At 28.4% G+C, this 19648-nt stretch overlaps 1 protein-coding gene across 1 annotated transcript in view; it reads right to left on the bottom strand.

Moving 5' to 3' along the window:
- LOC135957686 (uncharacterized) overlaps window positions 1-19648 on the bottom strand; it is an 88350-nt gene that overhangs the window by 4625 nt on the left and 64077 nt on the right. Inside the window, 1 exon segment of the mRNA XM_065508472.1 lies at window positions 1570-1782. Within this exon segment, the coding sequence (XP_065364544.1) occupies window positions 1570-1782 (213 nt within the window).

Below are 19648 nucleotides of genomic sequence, written 5' to 3'. Positions count from 1 at the left end.
ATATAGAAAATTTGTTATTTAAAAATTTACTTTCGAATAATTTTTGATATAGAAAATTTTAGAAAATTTTCAATAATATTGAAAATTGAATATAATATTAAAATATTTTTTCGAATGATTTTCTATTTAGACAATTTTTTTCTAATAAGTTTCAAATTGAAAATTTTATTCGAATAATTTTCAATATAAAAAATTTTATCCGAATAATTTTCTGAATATTCCAAAAATTTTTAATGAAAAATTTTATTTAAATATTTTTTTTTATTCAAACATTTACTCTCGAATATTGAAGATTTTATCCGAATTGTTTTCTGCATAGACAATTTTATTTCAATATGTAATATCTAAAAATTGATTCGAATAATTCTTAATATACAAATTTTATTTGAACCATTTTCCATATAAAAATTTTAGCCGAAGAATTTTCAACAAATTTTATACGACTAACAAATAATTCAATATAGAAAATTTTATCCGAATAATTTTTAATTTGAAGATTTTATTCGAATTATTTTTTATATTGATAATTTTATTCGAATAATTTTTTATTAGAAATTTATTTTCGAAAAAGAATGTTCTTTATAGAAATGAAAGCGATCGCCATATTGGGAGAATATTTTTTTCCAGAATTTGTTGTCCCTAATATTAGTGATATTTGGTCATTCTGTGTTTTATTTAATTACGAAATTTGTATGTCCTTATTCGAAAACCCTATTTTTTACTATTAATTGAATCATTCGCCAGTCTGCCAGTATTGATTGAAACTCTCTTGAAGTACTCATGCTGGTGTATTGTAAATTATAGCAGACCACTTGAAATAAAAAGTTCATTAAACTAACAGCAACTATTATATGCATTGAACTGGAGGCGTGCTTATTTTAATTGAATAACTTTTGTAAAATATCTGATTTTGCAATAAATTTTTAATTGATTAATAACACAATTGTTAAAACTTGTCTACAGGCTTTTGATGAAAACAGCAATTCTTCAAACAACTGTAGAAAAATATTTATTTATTAAATCTGCCATTCAAATAAATTTACGCACATTTTTCTTAAATTAGAAATAAACTTATATCAAGTAATCTTTTTGACATTTCCGCTTCCATTTTCCTTTTCTCCCTCATCATTTCTGGTTTGAATATTTTTATGTTCATCTTCTTTAGCTATTATTATTATAGCCATCATGTCAAAAAATAAATTTTATTCAATTAACTTCCGTTCAACATCAGGACTTTTGACAAAAGCATCGAGAAAGGACGAACACAATCTCATAAACACACAAATGAAAAAAGACGTTAAAACACATTATCATAAACATAATTTTAAGCTGAAATGTCTTAAAGGAATTTGCCTCAATAACATATTATTTCCTTTACATAATAGAACATTTCTTCTTGCTCTCTTCCTCTTAACGAATGAAACTTTGAGTCCTTGTCTTAATTTTTTTTCTTTCGAAATATGTACATGTATACTTAACATTCATAATAGCTAATATTTGTGAATAAGTATTATAATGAAATAAATGAGGAGGTGTAGGGTAGGGCGTGAGTGTCAGATATTTTCTTACCTGAAATATTTGTTCCACTTTTCCTTTGATTTTTTCCTCTTCAGGTAATTCATCGGGCAGACGGCCCATCAGTTCATAAATGGCAGTCACAATATCAGTCATTTCTTCCCTCGTTATATAACCATCACCATTAATGTCATATAATTGAAAAGTCCAACGTAATTTCTCTTCCACCGAACCACGAGACAATATCGAAAGTCCTTGAACGAAATCCTAAGGAAATAAAATAATAAGACCAGAAAAAATGTAAATATTAGTTTAGTTGAACACAAAAAAAAAAAAAATAACATAATGATGAGAGAGGATGTTATTGAGAGGTTAATGTGTATGAAATATCAGTGTTTTAAAGGAGTGAAATGTTTGTTAATACATACGTTAAATGTTAAAGGATATTATTTGAAATATATTCTCCATTCAATTTAGAAATGTTTAAAATAAAAAGTTTTGGAACAATTTGAATAATTTTCATATAGAATTTTTTTCCAAACAGATAATTTTATCCGAATAACTCTCCTTATAGAAAATTTTATCCGAATAATTTTCCAATTAACAAATTTTATCCGAATAATTTTCAAAATATGTATGTACATAATTTTATCCGAATAAAATATTTTTACCGAATAGTTTTCCAATAACAAAATTAATTCGAAAATCTTCATAGAAATGATTTTATCCGAATAATGTTAAAAAAAATAATTTTGTCCGATTGATTTAAATAAAAAAAAAAATTTACTCAAATAATTTTCCATAGACAATCATTTTATACGAATAATTCCTTGTGGAAAATTTTATCCGAATAATTTTAAAATAACAAATTATATTCGAATAATTTTTAAAATACATAATTTTATCCGAATAGTTCTCCATATATGGATAATTTTCCAAATAAAATATTTTTACCAAATAATTTTCCAATAACAAAATTAAATCGAAAATTTTCAAAGAAATAATTTTATCCGAATAATTTTCAAAATACATAACATTATCCGATTAATTTAAATAATAAAACAAATTTTACTCGAATAATTCTCAATAGGAACTAAGATTTTATACAAATAATTGTTTTATATAAAAATTGTATCCGATTAATTTTTTATATAAAAATTTTATTCCAATAATTTTCTAAATAGAAAATTTTATTCGAACAATCTTATCTACTGTAAATTTTATTCGAATAATTTTCCATATAGCCAGTTTTATCTGAATAATTTTCAATATGGAGTTTTATCCGTATAATTTTCCATAAAGATAACTTTCTCCGAATAATTTTCCATGTAAAAAAAATTAATCCGAATAATTTTCAATGTACACAATTTTATTGAAATTATTTTCAATATAGAAAGCAATAATAAAGAATAATTTCCAAAAATTGAATCCGAATAATTTTTCAAATAATAAATTTTATCCGAATAATTTTTTAAATAACAAAATTTATCCAAATAATTTTGCAAAGAAATAATTTAATCCGAAAACTAATAATAAAAAAATTTTACTCGATTAATTTTTAATATAGACAAAAATTTAACCGAATAATTCTTCACATAAAAAAACATTTCAGAATAATTTTCCAAAAAAATAATTTTATTCGAATAATCCATATAGCAAGTTTTATCCGAATAATTTTCAATATAGAAATTTTTAATCGAATAATTTTCAATATAAGAAGTTTTATCCGAATAATTTTACAAATATCAAATTATCCAAATAATTCATCATATAGAAAATGTTATCCGAATAATTTTACAAATAAAATGGTTATTTGTAAAATTTATTATATTCGAATAAATTCAATAATAAAAAATTTTACTCGAATAATTTTCAATAGGGACAAACATTTATCCAAATAATTTTCAACATAGATAATTTTTTTGCGTACGGAAAACTTTAATCGAATTATTTTACAAAGACACAATTTTATACGAATAACAAATTTTATCCGATTAATTTTCTATATTAAAAATTTTATCCGAATAATTTTTCAAATAACAAATTTTATTCGAATAATTTTCCAAATAAAGAATTTTATATTTTCAGAAAAATTTTTCATATAACATATTTCATTCGAATAATTTTGCAAAGAAAAAATTTACCAATACATAATTTTATACGATTAATTTTAATAATAAAAATTAATCGAATAATGTGGAGATTATTTGGACAAATATTTTATCCGAATAAAAATTGTATCCGAATAATAAAATCCGCAACATAAAAATTGTATCCGAATAATATCCCTGAACATTTTATTGGAATAAGTGTTTCTATGAAATTGTATCCGAATAATTTTTCACATAGATAATTGTATGGGAATCATTTTGCATGCAGAATTTTCAATGTAAACAATTTTATCCGGAGAATTTCCTAATAGCAAATTTTATTCGATTAATTGTCCAAATAACAAATTTTATCCGATTAATTTTCAAATACATAATTTTATTCGAATAATTTTCTATATAAAAATTTTTATTCGAATAAATTTGAATACTGTAAAATTTATTCGAATAATTTTTTGTATAAAACATTTTATTCGAATAATTTTCCATATAGAATATTTTTTCCTAGTTGAAATATAAAGAACTCTGCATAAATATTTACATTCATTCCTATCCACTTCGAAATAGTTCCTTTATATTATTTTCTTTTAGCCATAGACGAATAAGTAAATGTATATTTGTATGTTTTGTGTAGTTGTGAGGAGGAAATATAATTTTGTAAAATTGTAGGTAAATTTATGAATTGATGAAGGTGGTCTTGGAGGTGATTACCCAGCTTATGTAAATGCTAAAATAAGTAAATTTTAGTCTGTGTGTGTGTATGTCAGCATGAAAACAGGAAAAAATTACTTTTATATAAAAAGAAGACTAAATTGTAAGAAATTGCCTAAAGCCACAAGATAATTTTTCAGATTTTTTCTCTTTATATACAATGTTTTTTTTTCTTTAGTTTTTGTTGAAGACAAAGTTTACTCATACATTTCTTTTATTCTTCATCTGTTTTGGCCCTTAAGTGTTGGTTTCCAAAAGGTCATTTGTTATAGAAATACAAAAATAATGACAAATGTTTTACAGTTGAAAGATTTAAAAACAGTAACCAGAAAATAAATTCATTCATATTATTTGTTATTTGTTTGTATAAAGTTTTTTTGTCTGTTTTTTGTTGTATTTTATACAAAATTTATAATGTATTCAATCATTATTTTATTTTTTTTATTGTATATTTCAAAAAGTGATCAATCACATATTTCTGTTATAAAATTGTTTTGAAGGGCAAAGTTCTTGTGGTGAGGACTTTAAAGGGCAGTAAAAAATGTTTGTAGAAGTGTTTCTTTCACACTTGTGTACTTTTTAGTAAAAATTATTTAAAATTTAAATTTTGTTTTATTATTTCTATAAGCTTTGTCTTCTTTAAATAATGTTATAAATAATATTATAAAAATGTTTGACATTTCTTATTTATTTTGAGTTTAAAATTGTTGTTGTGCTGCAGAAGATGATTCTAATTTGTTTAGAAGAAAATTTCAAGGACTTGTTGTTCACTTATTGTAACTTAGCTCATGGGTTTATGAGTTAGTGGTTTTTAAAAGGTATTTTTATAATTCAATTATGTACAGAATTCCTAAAATTGTTCAAATTTGATTAAAAGTTGATATTCAGGAGTTCATAATTTTGTTTTCATGGAGTTTCATTTTAGGTAAAATTATATAAAACAAAAAAAATTGTATCCGAATAATTTCTATAAAGATACTATAGACGAATTATTTTCTATATATGTATTCAAATAATTCTACACATATTTTATTCGAATATTTTTCGATAGAAAAAATTTTATTCGAATAAATTTTTTACAAAATGTTATCCATATAATTTTTTACTTTGAACATTTTGGCCCATAATCATAGTCAAACACTAAAGTCGGTCCTTTTAAAAAACAACTTTAAAATAAAAACCAGCTTTTTATTAATTTGCAACCATAGTCAAAATTAAAGTATGTTTTAAATTGAACCGACTTTAACTGGGTGCCACCGCAAATGTAGAAAATGTTTTCATACAATATACAACAAAAACAGACAAGTGGCAACGCTGAACAGCTGACATACAAAATTAAAAAAAAATCAAAAAAACATAAACAATAAAAGTAACCGGGACATCTAAAGAAAGAAAGTTGTTTGTTGTGGAAAAATGGAAAAGATAAGATTAATTAATAATAATTACGATATTTTGGTACTAATTTTATTGATAACTGTTCAATAATTGCAAAATCTCTACCAATATCTTGTAACTTAAACATTTTTTACTTTGTGACGAACTTTTTTACTCGGCGAAGAACAGCTGATGCTGTTGTTAAACGAGTTAAAAACAACTTCAGCTAGTTTTATATTTAGAGTCGACTTCAGCGTCAGAAGTAAACTTTAACTTGTCTATGATAGACCTAAAGTCCACTCTTAAGTAAAGTCGAGTTTAATTCTCTTAAAATGTACTTTATTTTTGACTATGATTATGGGCCTTTATCTTTATTATTTTCTATATAGAAAACTGTTACTGAATAATTTTCTATACTTTTCTATATATATTTCTATATACATATGTATATGTATATTATCCAAATAATTTTCAATATCAAAGATTTTATTCGAATAATTTTCCATATTTACAATTTTATTCGAATAATGTTCTCATTTAGTTATTGAACATTATAGTAAAATTGGGTACCATACGAATTGAAGCCGAGAGACCTTGAAAGACGATCTTGCATGTCAGAAACGATAATTGATTTCTATAAAAGCTAGTCATTTTTACTCCGAATCATTAAAAGCGATCATTAAAAGCGATGAGTAAAAGAGTCCTTAAATCTGACCAGAGAATCGAAAGACCTTGAAATACGAGTTTGCATGTCCGAAATTATGTTTGAACGCTATAAAAAACATAAGTTTTACACCGAATCATTACTTGGGATAAAAAATGGATCTATTGCTATAACCTGAAGCGTAAGAGATCGTATGTGAAGCCCAGACGAATCGACACCAAAGCTAAATATACATAGCGGTATGATAATTATCTGTATTTGGTGGGAACAAAAGGTTCCTATCGATTATGAGCTGCTGACCACAGCATCTCAGGAAATCTCTACCGAATGCAACTGATTCGTTTGAAGCGAGCATTGTTTGAAAAATGAAACCGTAATATTCAATCATGACAACTCTCGATCACATCGGTTGTAGTACCTGTTAAAAAGTATTTAGAATGAAGTGGTTGGGAAGTTTTCCCCCAACCTCTTTTTGCTCCCGACCTAGATCCGTCTGACTACTATTTGTTTCTCTCTGTGATACTCTTTGGAACAGAGTAGCCGATATTGGCATGATTCCTTCTTGGTCTCAAAAGATGAGCAGTTCTTTTGGCGCGGAATCCATATGTTGGCAGAAAGTTGGGAAAAGGTCATAGCTAACAATAGCCAATACTTTGAATAAATTTATGTACAAATGTTTCAAAATAAAAGTTAAAAATTTGAATAAATTACACATTTTTAAGTCATATACCCAATAATCTACAATTATTGTTGATATAGAAAATTTATATAGGGAAATGTTGGTTTTAATATTTTCCTAAGGGATATTACCCTTTTGAAATCTTGCAAATTCTTTAATTTAATAGAAGGAATATATTTCGTTGACTTGTATATGTTTCAAATAGGTACATAAACGTAATCTATTAGAATTTACTTTTCACCTTATGCTACCACTTGGACTATTTTGTCAAATTCGTGATCAGCATGTCCAAATTAGTAAGAAAATATATTTGAAGCATTAAGAAGTATATTTTTTTAAGTTAGAGGAATAAAATTGCAAAAAACCTTTTGTAGTAGGATTTGCAATAATTTAAATTTATTTTCCAAATTTAAAAATATTTCCTCGTTTTTTATTTGTTAGCCTAGGTATCTGACGTGACTCTACATGACGTTAAGTTATTTGAATTTCGATTTTATATATATTTTTTGTTAATAAATAAGAAAAAGAAGACAACAAGAAGACAAAGTATGGTCGCTCAAGCAGTATATTTTGTTTTAATTTAAATAATTTATTTTCGTAAATTATTTTCGGAAGTTGACGTTATATGACAGCTTTGACCAATTATGGACCGATCGCCATGAAATTAGGTCGCGTAATTTATATCTATATGAAACTTATTTCTGTTGAGTTTTATATGGATACCAACATTTTTAAGAGATTTATGCTCGTTAAAATGATTTTCGAAAGCGATAATAATAAAGTTACGTGACTAAAGTTAAATGACTTCCGTATATATTAAATTTATTAGGAGCGAAATTTGATTTCAATAGATTAACATGTAATTTTTCGGTCTGGGTGTACTTATCGGTAGAAGTGACCATATCGTCCCCTCATTAAAACAATAGTGTATAATTGTGCATAACTGATTCTATATGTGGTCAAAATTTGGTGAAATTCTACTTCTACAAAGTGAGTCAAAAGATCAATTGAAATATTTTTTTGTTCTAGATGTCTACTAACACAAAAATTTTAAACTCAATTATTTCGAAATGGCAAAAAAATTATACACTATTGTTTTGTTAAGGGCACGATATAGTCCCTTGAACTAAGTCAAGTAAATTATTGATATGATAAATTATTGATATGATAAATTATTGATATGATAAATTATTGATATGATAAAGATACACAACAAAATTAATATATCCACTAAAGTTTTCTAATGGCTTTATTATCATCCTTAATTGAACTAAAATTATGTGAGTAAGTATTTATTTAAAGCTGACCTGGTCTCTGGCAAATACCCTTTTCCTAGTCAGAGGAATATTTTAAATTAAAATAAAAACAACAAGGAATATTGTTTATTTTATAAACATGTAATTAAATAATAAACCAACAACAGTTTTAAGACCTTCGTTTAGAATTTGTGTTATTTTTTATATTTTATTTGAATATGGCTTTAGTTACATACACTCCTGTGTAAATAATAAATTTTCACCAAATATAATAAACAGATTGACCTTCGACCTTTTACATAATTAAGCTTTTTAACCAAAAATAACAACACTATAAAAGGAAAAATTTAGATGGTTGGTGTGAAAGAGATAGAGAGAAAAAAGAAGGCCTGCTGGTAATTTTTATGAAACATGTCTGTCTGTTCCTCTACAGTTTTCCCATGCAGTTATTTTTGGTTGTTGTAGTTGTTGTGTATTTTTATTTAATGTTTAAGGTTGTCCCTTCACTTATTTACACATTATAAACATTTAGTAATGTTATTGTTGTTGTTGCTACTACTACTGTTAGTTGTTTCTGTTTTTTATTGAGGGGGGTCGTGACAACATCATAAGCTAATGAGGTTTTCATTGTATTCTTTGTTAACGACAGCAGCAAGAACAACAACAGAAGTAGCAGCAGCAGCACTGAACATAAAACAAGATGTAAAAAAATACACAATTTTGAAACACAAAGAGCCTGGGAGAGTGATAGAGCAGGAGCATGTTAAAGAACGAAATAAAAGCACCAGGGGCAGCTTTGGTGATTGGCTTTTATCTTACATTTACACATTAACTTTCGCGTCAGAATGGTAATTTATTTAAGCCTCCTTAATGTTGGTGGCTCATAAAACTTTAACAAGCATACAAATACGGACACACGAAAACGCACAGCATACAGTGGGCCTAGATAAATATATATGCAAATTGTACAAATCTTGATAAAATGTTATAAAAGTTTACTTTTTCTGTTTTAATTTGTACGGAAATATTTGCATCTTATATTTTTTGTTTACCACTTATTAGCTTAATTAGCTCTACTGTGCGTCATTATACAAACTAAAAACTTTCGTCTATACTCTCTGCTACATACAAAATAAACACCAGGAATAATCACCAACATATACATATATATGTATGTACGTACATTGCACAATATGTTGGCCTTAATTTTACTATTTTTTTGGATTTGTGATGCCTCCAAGGTCTAAAATTTTTCACTATCAATTAAGAAACAAATGCTGAATATTTGAGCAAAATCGGAAAAAGGAAACAAAAGTTAACCAAAATTTTAAAATATTGGGGGTATGACTATTTTTTGAACGCAGTTTTTAATAATCTATATGTCATATCTAGCAACCGAATTTGTTGCCAGTCGAATGATTCTGCCTTAGTGACCGAATTTTACAGTTGTGGCAACAAAATTTTAGAAATGGTAACAAAAGTTTGATTGCTTCAACCGAATTTCTTCTTTATCCACTGATATTCTGTTGCTAGAACCGAAAAAATCTATGTTTGCAACCGAATCATTCGATTGACAACAAATTCGGTTGCTATTACGAATCTGTTTTCTCTGTGTAGTTATTGAACATTATAGCGTAAATAGTAAAGTTTTTTATTGCTTCGAAAATGTCAAATTTTTTGCCAACAAAGTGTCATATGAGGGAAGTTCTGCTTTACTTCTTTAATTTGAAAAAAAGTGCCGCTGAACCACACCGATTGCTCACCAAAGCTTATGGTGAATGTGTTTCAACGGTTTCAACGTTCTTTTCTCCATAAAGATTGTTGTAAAACCCAACAAGAGCTTGCAAAATCATTGGGAGCTACTCAAGCAACAGTTTTAAAACATTTACGAGCAGCAGGATTTATCCAAATGCAGGGAATTTGGGTACCATACGACGGTTTCAACGTTCTTTTCTCCATAAAGATTGTTGTAAAACCCAACAAGAGCTTGCAAAATCATTGGGAGCTACTCAAGCAACAGTTTTAAAACATTTACGAGCAGCAGGATTTATCCAAATGCAGGGAATTTGGGTACCATGCGAATTGAAGCCGAGGGACCTTGAAAGACGAATGTCCGAAATGATATTTGAACTCTATAAAAGAAAATTATGTTTGCACGGAATCATGACTTGCTATGAAAAATTAAATTATCGGTATTTGGTGGGAACAAAAGGGTCCTATTATTAGAAGCTGCTGAAATCCGACCAGATTACCACAGGGAACCTGTACCTAACACAACTGATTATTTTAAAGCGATCATCAGCCGAAAAAATGTCCAGAATATGCGGCCAGACATGAAACACAGTGTGGCAGAATTAAAATTTTTTGGAAATAAATCTGGCATTTCTAAACGGCTGGTTCGATCGGGATAAAATTTTTCTTGAGCATAGCCAAGGAGTACTCGAGTTTAAGTTATTAAAATGGGCCTTGCAAATACTCCAGGGGCGGCGTATGGGGGCTCAAATTAAGGAACCTTCGACATGTAAAATTTTTAAACACCTGCCATTTTTTTAGTTTCCCCCCAATTTCAAAGATTTTTGGAAAGCGCTCGGCTAGGTGTGCTATTTTTCTCTATAATTTTGAAATTTTACAATTTTGCCCAACCTTGGTCTGCTTTTTTAAAAATATAGGGTTTACTTTAGTTATACAACTAAATTACCAATAATTTACAAGAGAGTTCAGAGCAATGTAAATTATGGATCCAAAAATAAACGGTTTTCAAAAATTATTAGAAATGGAAATGGTGACTTAACTCTATTTTTATTTAAACAAGTAAGAAAGTATGGTCGGCCAATCCCGGCCATATAATACCCTACACTAAGTAAATAAGCAAAAACATTTTTCTTTTAAAATTTCAATAATTTATATTCGTGAGTGATTTTCGAAATGGGTCTTATATGGTAGCTATGACCAATTATTGACCGATCACCATGAAATTAGGTCGTGTGATTTATGTTGATATGAAAGTTATTTGTGTTGAATTTTATGTGTATACCAACGTTTTTAGGAGATTTATGCACGTTAAAGTGATTTTCGAAAGCTGGTCTTATATGGGAGCTATGACTAATTATGGACCGATCATAATAAATTTTGGTGTCATTAATTCCGTATATATAGGACTTATTTGTCAAGATACCTTTATAAATTAAACATTTATGACGATAAAGTCCAATTTCGGGAGGACATTTCTATGGGGCTAGGTGAAATAATGGACCGATTTCTGACTGTTTCAATAGGGTATGTCCTTGGGCAGAAAACTGATAAGTATGTTCTAAATTTTATAGAAATATCTTCAAAATTGCGACCTGTACTCTGCGCACAAGGTTTACATGGACAGCCATCCAGCCAGATGGACGGACATCGTTTAATCGATTCGTCCGAATTCTAAGTCGATCGGTATACTTTAAGGTGGGGCCGTTAGACCGTTACAAACATCTGCTTTACAAACATCTGCACAAATGCATAATACCCTCCCCACTATGGTGGTGTAGGGTATAATAAAGTTTAAGAATATAAAAAATGTTTGTGTTTTTCTGTAAGGTGTCTTTACGGTCAACATTTTGGTATAAAAAACATGTCTTATATGCCCCTACGCCCTTCACCAATTTTTTTTTTATAAAAATTAAAAAAAAACGGAAGTCAGCTTTAGAAACCTTTATGTGTTACCTATTTATTCCCAAAGGAAATGTGGACTCTATGGGCAAAATTGTACAAAAATAAAATAAATAAATAAATATCGCACATTTATTGAGTTTCTGAAACTAAAATTGTTATCAAAATATTAATAGGTTGCAAATATTATTCACAATTTGATCCACATTTATTCCGAACTAATTTTTAATTTTTGGTCTAACAAAAAAATTTCAAGTCAATATCTTAATAAGATTCAAAAATATGCCACTTTAAAACTTCGTCCTTAAAAAATATTGCAGTTTCTCTAAACTTTATAACTTGGGGAAAGTAAAGTGCCAATTAACCCCTTCGGGTTGGCTTTGTGTAAGTAACAGTCCAAAAGAAGTACGTGGTACACGCCATGAACCATTTCAATATTGTTACAAGTTTTTTAACTATATTATGGTCACAGTAACCATTTACATGATAGTGGTAACCATAATATGGTTAATTTACTATTCACATGATTGTAGCAACCATATATATGGTTACAGTAAACAAATATATGTTTGTGACAACCATTCATATGATGAAGGACTTAACATATTATGTTGCTCTCGGCTTAAAGCTTATCATAATCTGAGAACAACATATTATGATAAAATTATTCATCATATATATGGTTGCCACAAACATATATTTGTTTACTGTAACCATATACAATGACGGACAATACAATAAAATCACTACATATGAATTCGATTAAAGCGGTAAAACAACAAAATTTGATTTCAAAATTTAAAATTTGTTCATTGTATATTAATGCTCATAACGTAAACAATAGATAGAAAAAAATAAAATAAAAAAATAACACATTCTTATGTTAAAAACGATGTCAAATCTAAAAGACTAAATAAAATATGCGACATTCAAATAGAATCAATCAGTCTTAAAATGATTAAAAATAAAAAATCATCATAAGAATTCGTTGTTTTCTTAATATTTTGTTGCATATCAATTATTTCTAATAACAGCATCAAATCTTTAGGGGATTGAATTTAACAAACTTTCGCATGTAGATCAGGAAATTGCATACCATATTTCCTGAATTTTCTGCCAAAGTTCTTCCTTGTTTTTCAATTTTTCAGGTCCGAGTTTGTCTTTTACTATTTTCCATAGGATTTAAGTCTGGTTATTGAGACGGCCATTCCATACATGAATTTTGTTATATAAAAACCATTTTTTGGCAAGACCTGACGTGTGCTTTGGGTCATTATCTTGCTGGATAATGTCTAACCCATGTCTTATCATCACTATCAATTAAATTAATGGTCATTTCTTCCGTCCACTACACATTTTGCCACTTTTTTATATTTTATGGCCCACACCAATCCTTATGATTGCTTCTGGTTTTAAATGAAATATTGGTAGTGATTCTATTATAATGTCCGTCACTGTATATGGTTGATACAATCATGTGAATCATAAATTAACCATAGTATGGTTACCACAATCATGTAAATGGTTACTGTTACTATAATATAGTTAAAAAGCTTGTAACACTATTTAAATGGTTACAGTAACCATGCCCAATTATATTTTTTCTCTGCGTGTAAAGAATGAACTAGAGGACAAATACAGGACAAGAGAAGATAAGAAAGAGAGGAATCAGTGAGAAATATATATTAAAATTGTAACGTTAAATAAAATAAAAGAAACAAGCTCATTATCCATAGACCTTAATGACTTTATTGTTATTGTTATTGCTACTGCTATTGTTTTGCTGTTGTCTTCTGTTTGCCTCCAAAGCCACCAAGAGCCACCGCAAGTACAAAAATAAAAAGAAAAAATAAATGTTAAATTTGTGTTCCTTCTTTTAACGAGTTGCAAATTAAGATTTTAACCAAAATTAAAAACACCAATTTTTTACTAGATTTTTATGAGTTTGTTTACAATGTTGTTTATCATTGTCTTTTCTTAATAACAGCCAAGATGGTGTGGGTTAGGTTTAAAAAAAATTTAATAAATTTTCTCCTTAACTGCAATTTGGGAATATTTGTTTTTAAGAAACGATTTATTAAGCAACAAACATTTTTTAACATGTTAAATTTTCTTAGGGGTTTTTTTTTGATTAATTTAGGCCAAGATTTAATGCATGTGGTTTAGTTATACATTAAAACATGAAATAATTCAGGTACGTAGACAGGCATTTAGTTATTAGTGTAGGAAGTTTTGCTTTATAGTCCATTATAGTCGATGTATGCACAACGCTCTCTGAAATACGCTTCACTTCATAAGAGAGTATCCTAAATTGGCTTGATTCGTTCTTGGTCTCTTTTGGCGCGGAATCCATATGTTGCCAGAAATATGGAAATAGTTAACAGTGACCAAACTTTGAATAAATTTGTTTCAAAAACCAAAAAAAATTTTAAATTATCCAGGATTTTTATGGGCATGATTTATGCGTCATGAAATGCGCATTTAAGATTTGAATACATGATTGCATTTTAAAAACTGTATTTATGGATCGATATATTTTAGAATTATCCCAATGATTGTTATGGAGAAAAATTACTTGATTCAGCCTTTTGTTATGGTATGTATGAGTTATATTACAATTATATATTAATCATACGCTTCCATAATTAAACAAACAAAATTCACTGAAATTAATTTTAAATTTCCTTACAGTTCAATAACTTTTCTATTTATTTATGTATATGATGATACAAACATAAAACTTTATCTAATAAATTTACTCATGAATACCGCATTGTTTGCTGCTACAAAAAAATAAACGCGTTAAATTCTAGTTAAAATTTCTCTTGCCTCGATTGTATTTACGCGTTGAATTATTACAGGACATTTAATGCTTCAGTTGTTCTTTGGTAACGACAATTGAGTGAACAAAATTAAATTTTCCCATCAAACAATAAGAACAAAAGATGAAAACTATGAATAGCAAGAGAACAGGAGGAATATAGAAGGTTTCAATAAAACAATACGCTTCAAATATGTTTTACAATGCGAATAATTGAAAATGTTTCATAATTAAAAAGTGACAGTCATATTAGATTGAAAATTAAATTAATTAAAAGTTTGTTTTTGATTATGTTTTTCAGGCATTGCTGACTTTTTAAATTAATATGTATTTCTTTAAGGCATGTGTTTAAAATCTTTAATATTTATACAGCAGTAATAAATTATTAAGTTTATTAGAGTAATTTTAATTCCCAGGAATTTCCAAGTGTTTAAATAGCATTTAAATTTTATGCTTAATTAATTATTTATTTAAAAAAGTATTTTGTTATTTCATTTCTTTTAAATACACGCACAATTTAAATACATATTTTTCTTTAGTTTTCTTTTTTGTATTATTTTTTGTGTTACGCTGCCTTAAGTGGGCCAACAGTATTTAAGTTGAAGTCTTGTGCTTAACAAGCCACTGAGGCAGTATAATATCCAAGTGGAGTGTTGGGTGCTTTATCATTAATTGTTTTTTAAAAGTTTTATAAAAACTCAGACGTAGGAGTATGAAATGTTCTTAAGAACGTTACAAATATTTAATTTGTCTTGAATAACAAAAAAACTTAAATGAAATTTAAATGTGTCACGCATAATAAAGACAAATGACTCATCAATATTGTGTAAGCAAAGAAAGTTGTTTAGATTTAAGTATATATAAAGGAAATTTCAGAGAGGAGATTTTTGAATTACGAGGGTGGGTCAAAAAATCTGTGCTCTTTTGAATGAAACACAGGTTTTTGGATAAAAAATTATTTTATTTTTCAACATAGTTTTCTGTGAGGTCTATAACTCATTGTCCAACATTTCTCCAATTTTTTTAAAACTTACAAAAAATAAGATGTGTGAGATGATTTCATCGTTGGAGTGAAATTTCTTTCCATCGAAATATTTCTTCAGGATTGCAAACAAAAACAAGTATGAAAGTATGGTCGGTCAAGCCCGACCATATAATACCCTACACCAAGTAAATGAGTAAAAATATTTTTCTTTTAAAATATCAATAATTTATATTTTTGAGTGATTTTCGGAAGTGGTCCTTATATGGGAGGTATGACCAATTATGGACCGATCACCATAAAATTAGGTCGTGTGGTTTATGTCTATATTAAAGTTAACTATGTTGAATTTTGTGTGTATACCAACATTTTTAAGCGATTTATGCACGTAAAAGTGATTTTCGGAAGCGGGTCTATATGGGAGCTATGACTAATTATGGACTGATCGTAACAAAATTTGGTGACATGAATTTTGTATATATAAAACTTATTTGGAGCGAAATTTGTGTAGATACATAGATAAATTAAACATTTATGACCGATAAAGTCCAATTTCGAGGGGACATTTGTATGGTGGCTAGGTGAAATAATGGACCAATTTCAGCCAGTTTCAATAGGCTTGGTCCTTGGGCCGAAAAAGTAATATGTACCGAATTTGATCGAAATATCTTCAAAATTTCGACCTGTACTCTGCACACAAGGTTTACATGGACAGCCAGCCAGCCGGCCAGCCAACCAGACGGACGGACATCGTTTAATCGACTCAGAAAGTGATTCTAAGTCGATCGGTATACTTTAAGGTGGGTGTTAGACTAATATTTTTGGGCGTTACAAACATCTGCACAAACGCATAATACCCTCCCCACTATGGTGGTGTAGGGTATAAATAGTCAATCGGTGCTAAATCCGGAGAATAAGGGGAAAAGGGAGCATTTCGTAGTCTAATTCATGGATTTTTACCATGGAAACTACATATGTGTTTAACCCTTTCACGACCGTAAGACAATTTGGATAAAAATAATCATTTCGTCTATTTATTTGAAATTAAAACCAAAAAATTGTTAATGGATTTAATGGAATTTTTATTTTATTATCATGTTTATTGACTACATGTCAATGAACGCAACATGAATAATGATTCTATAAGTTAATGTAACAAAAATGCACTTACCAGCCCTAATATATATCGCAATATAAAATTTAAAAAATCAATTTTACACTTAAAATAACTTTGGCACAATTCTTGAATACAGTACCAAAATAAAACTGTCTGACAAAATAAAACTATAAAATTGTTTGACAAAATAAAACTGTCAAACAATAAAAAAATAAATGCTGTAACCGAACTTGTTTTAATCTAAACACATTAATAAGAGACACGTTTACGAACTAATTAAAATTAAAATGGCACCCATTCTTTTTCTCGTTATTTAGTTATTAAATAGTTTTGTGTTGGGACACCGGTGTCCCCGTGGTCGTCAAAGGATTAAAAATTGTGAGCAAATGTGACAGCCATCTTGCGTAAAGTTTTCTCATACCGAAGTGATCATTCAAAAGTGAAACCACTTAGATGTGAGATGTCTAGTTTCCACAATCTCTCGCACTTTCAATCTCCGACAGATCAACACCTTATCGTGATTTTATCAATTGTTTCACTTTTTTCCATTTTCTCTTCATGTCACCAGGTAGTCTGCTATCAATAGCTGTCAAACACAAACCAAATAACGCAGCTTGTTCAAATTTTGAAAGGCATTAACTGACAGATAGATGCCTGTTGACAGGAGAAGTGTTGCCCTTGAGTGTGGCTGTCAAATACAAACGCAGCTTGTTCAAATTTTGACAGGAGTTAACTGACAGATGCCTGTTGACAGAAGCAGTGTTGTGCTTGAGTTTAGCGCCATGAAATTCAAAATTAAATTTATATAAAATTTTGAGGATTTTTTTAGACTGCTTAAACAGAAAACGCTATATTTTTTTCTAACGTTAAATCAAAAACTTGTAAGCAAAGAAATGAATAACTAAATAAACCATAAAACTCTTGATGGAGGATATATAAGATTCGGCACAGCACCATAGTGGGTAGGATATTATGAGTTTGTGATGATGTTTCTAACACCCGAAAATATTGGTCTAACCTACCAGCCATAAAGTATACCGATCAAATTAGAATCACTCCCTGAGTCGATTAAACGATGTCCGTCAATCCGTCTGGTTGGCTGGCTGTCCATGTAAACCTTGTGCACAAAGTACAGGTCGCAATTTTGAAGATATTTCAATTAAAAATTCGACACATGCACTTTCTTCGTCCAAAAACTAAGTCTATTGAAACTGGCTGAAATCGGTCCATTATTTCACCTATCGCACATACAAATGTTCTCCCGAAATAAGAAAAATTTTTTCTTCCTATATTTTTTCAAAAAAAGTGCACGAAAAAGCTATTTTTTTGGGAAAAAATGTTAACAAAATTTTCTTGGCGAACTCTTAGCTATATGATTGCCATATAAAGTTAAGCGGTATCACCAAGTCTGAATTAGCTGTTGGCCAAAAACTGAAGACTCCCTTTTTTTAGGGCCCAATGATTTTCAGAATCTTTGGGGGCCCATAAAAAAAAATCGGTTACCAAAATGTACAAACTGAGTATAGGGTTTTACTACCCTTTGGTAGTAGATTCGAACCTAGACTATCATGATCTTGTGTAAGGCCCACTTCCTAAAATCACTTTAACGAGCATATATCTCTTAAATTTTGGAAAAAAAAATTTAAATTTTATGTAGCATTTTATTCAATTGCAGCAAAATTATTATAAAATTTTAGTTCTTTTCAATTTAAATTATTATTACGATAACTTAAACAGACATTAAAGTTTCATTTAGTTTCTACGTTTACAATTTTTGATTAAATTCTCAAACATTTTTGATTTTTCTCTCATACTAAATTTTTTAAAAATATCAAAATTAACTACTGTTATGAATTTATGCATGTTTGTATTTTTTCTAGCTTAAAAAGATTACAACTTTTTTTTTTAAATGTTAAGCTTAAAAACAAATTACTTGACATACAGTTTTATTTCCTGTTTCTTTTATTCTTCCTTCCTTTCTATATTTTTTCTATGTATACAAAAAAAAAAACTTTAAACGAAATTGCAGCACGAAATACAACTAAAAACTGTTTTTGGTACCCACTTAAAAACAGAAGTTTTCATTAGAACCATACAACAAACTTTTTTTTTTTGAACATTCCTGAAATATGTATTTTCATTTTAGTTTTTTCAAATATCTCTCAATGGGCAAAAAACCAGTGAAATTTTTCACAAGAAAACAGTTTTTGACAACTAAAGTTCATGCCAGCCAACGTGCCACAAACGTTATACGTAAAAGTCTATAAAGAAAAAAATATTCACTCACTCACAACCAAAAACATTCATATGAAAGTTTTTTTTGTTTTTATTTTATTTTTAAAAGCTCAATTACTTTGTCATTACACAGCAACTAAGCCGCTGGTATTTTAACGTGGTACGTGGCTGTTTGGTTTTGTAACGATGGTAGTGGCCTGTGTTGTAATAACGCAGACATCATCAAATGTCAGTGTCAGCTGACCTGAGTGAAATACTTTTTTTCTTCTTTTCTTTTCTATTAAATTTTTTTCGGTTTGACAGACTTTGTTCAGTTTTTAATTCTTTTATGCCAAACAAAAAAAGTGAAATTGAAAGAAGTTTGCTCTCTCAGGTAAAAGCATGTTTAATTGTAAGGAAAAACTTACAAACACACTTTTGGTTTTTTTTCTTGTTGTCAAGTGAGCTAGTGAGAGTTTGTGTTTTTGTACCCACCATCAAAAAAGATGGGGGTATATTGATTTTGTCATTCCGTTTGTAACATATCGAAATATTG

The sequence above is a fragment of the Calliphora vicina genome, chromosome 4 (assembly GCF_958450345.1).
Source record: "Calliphora vicina chromosome 4, idCalVici1.1, whole genome shotgun sequence".
NCBI lineage: Eukaryota > Metazoa > Arthropoda > Insecta > Diptera > Calliphoridae > Calliphora > Calliphora vicina.
The sequence above is the reverse complement of the archived record's forward strand: the minus strand, read 5'-3'. Positions and strand labels throughout refer to the sequence as shown.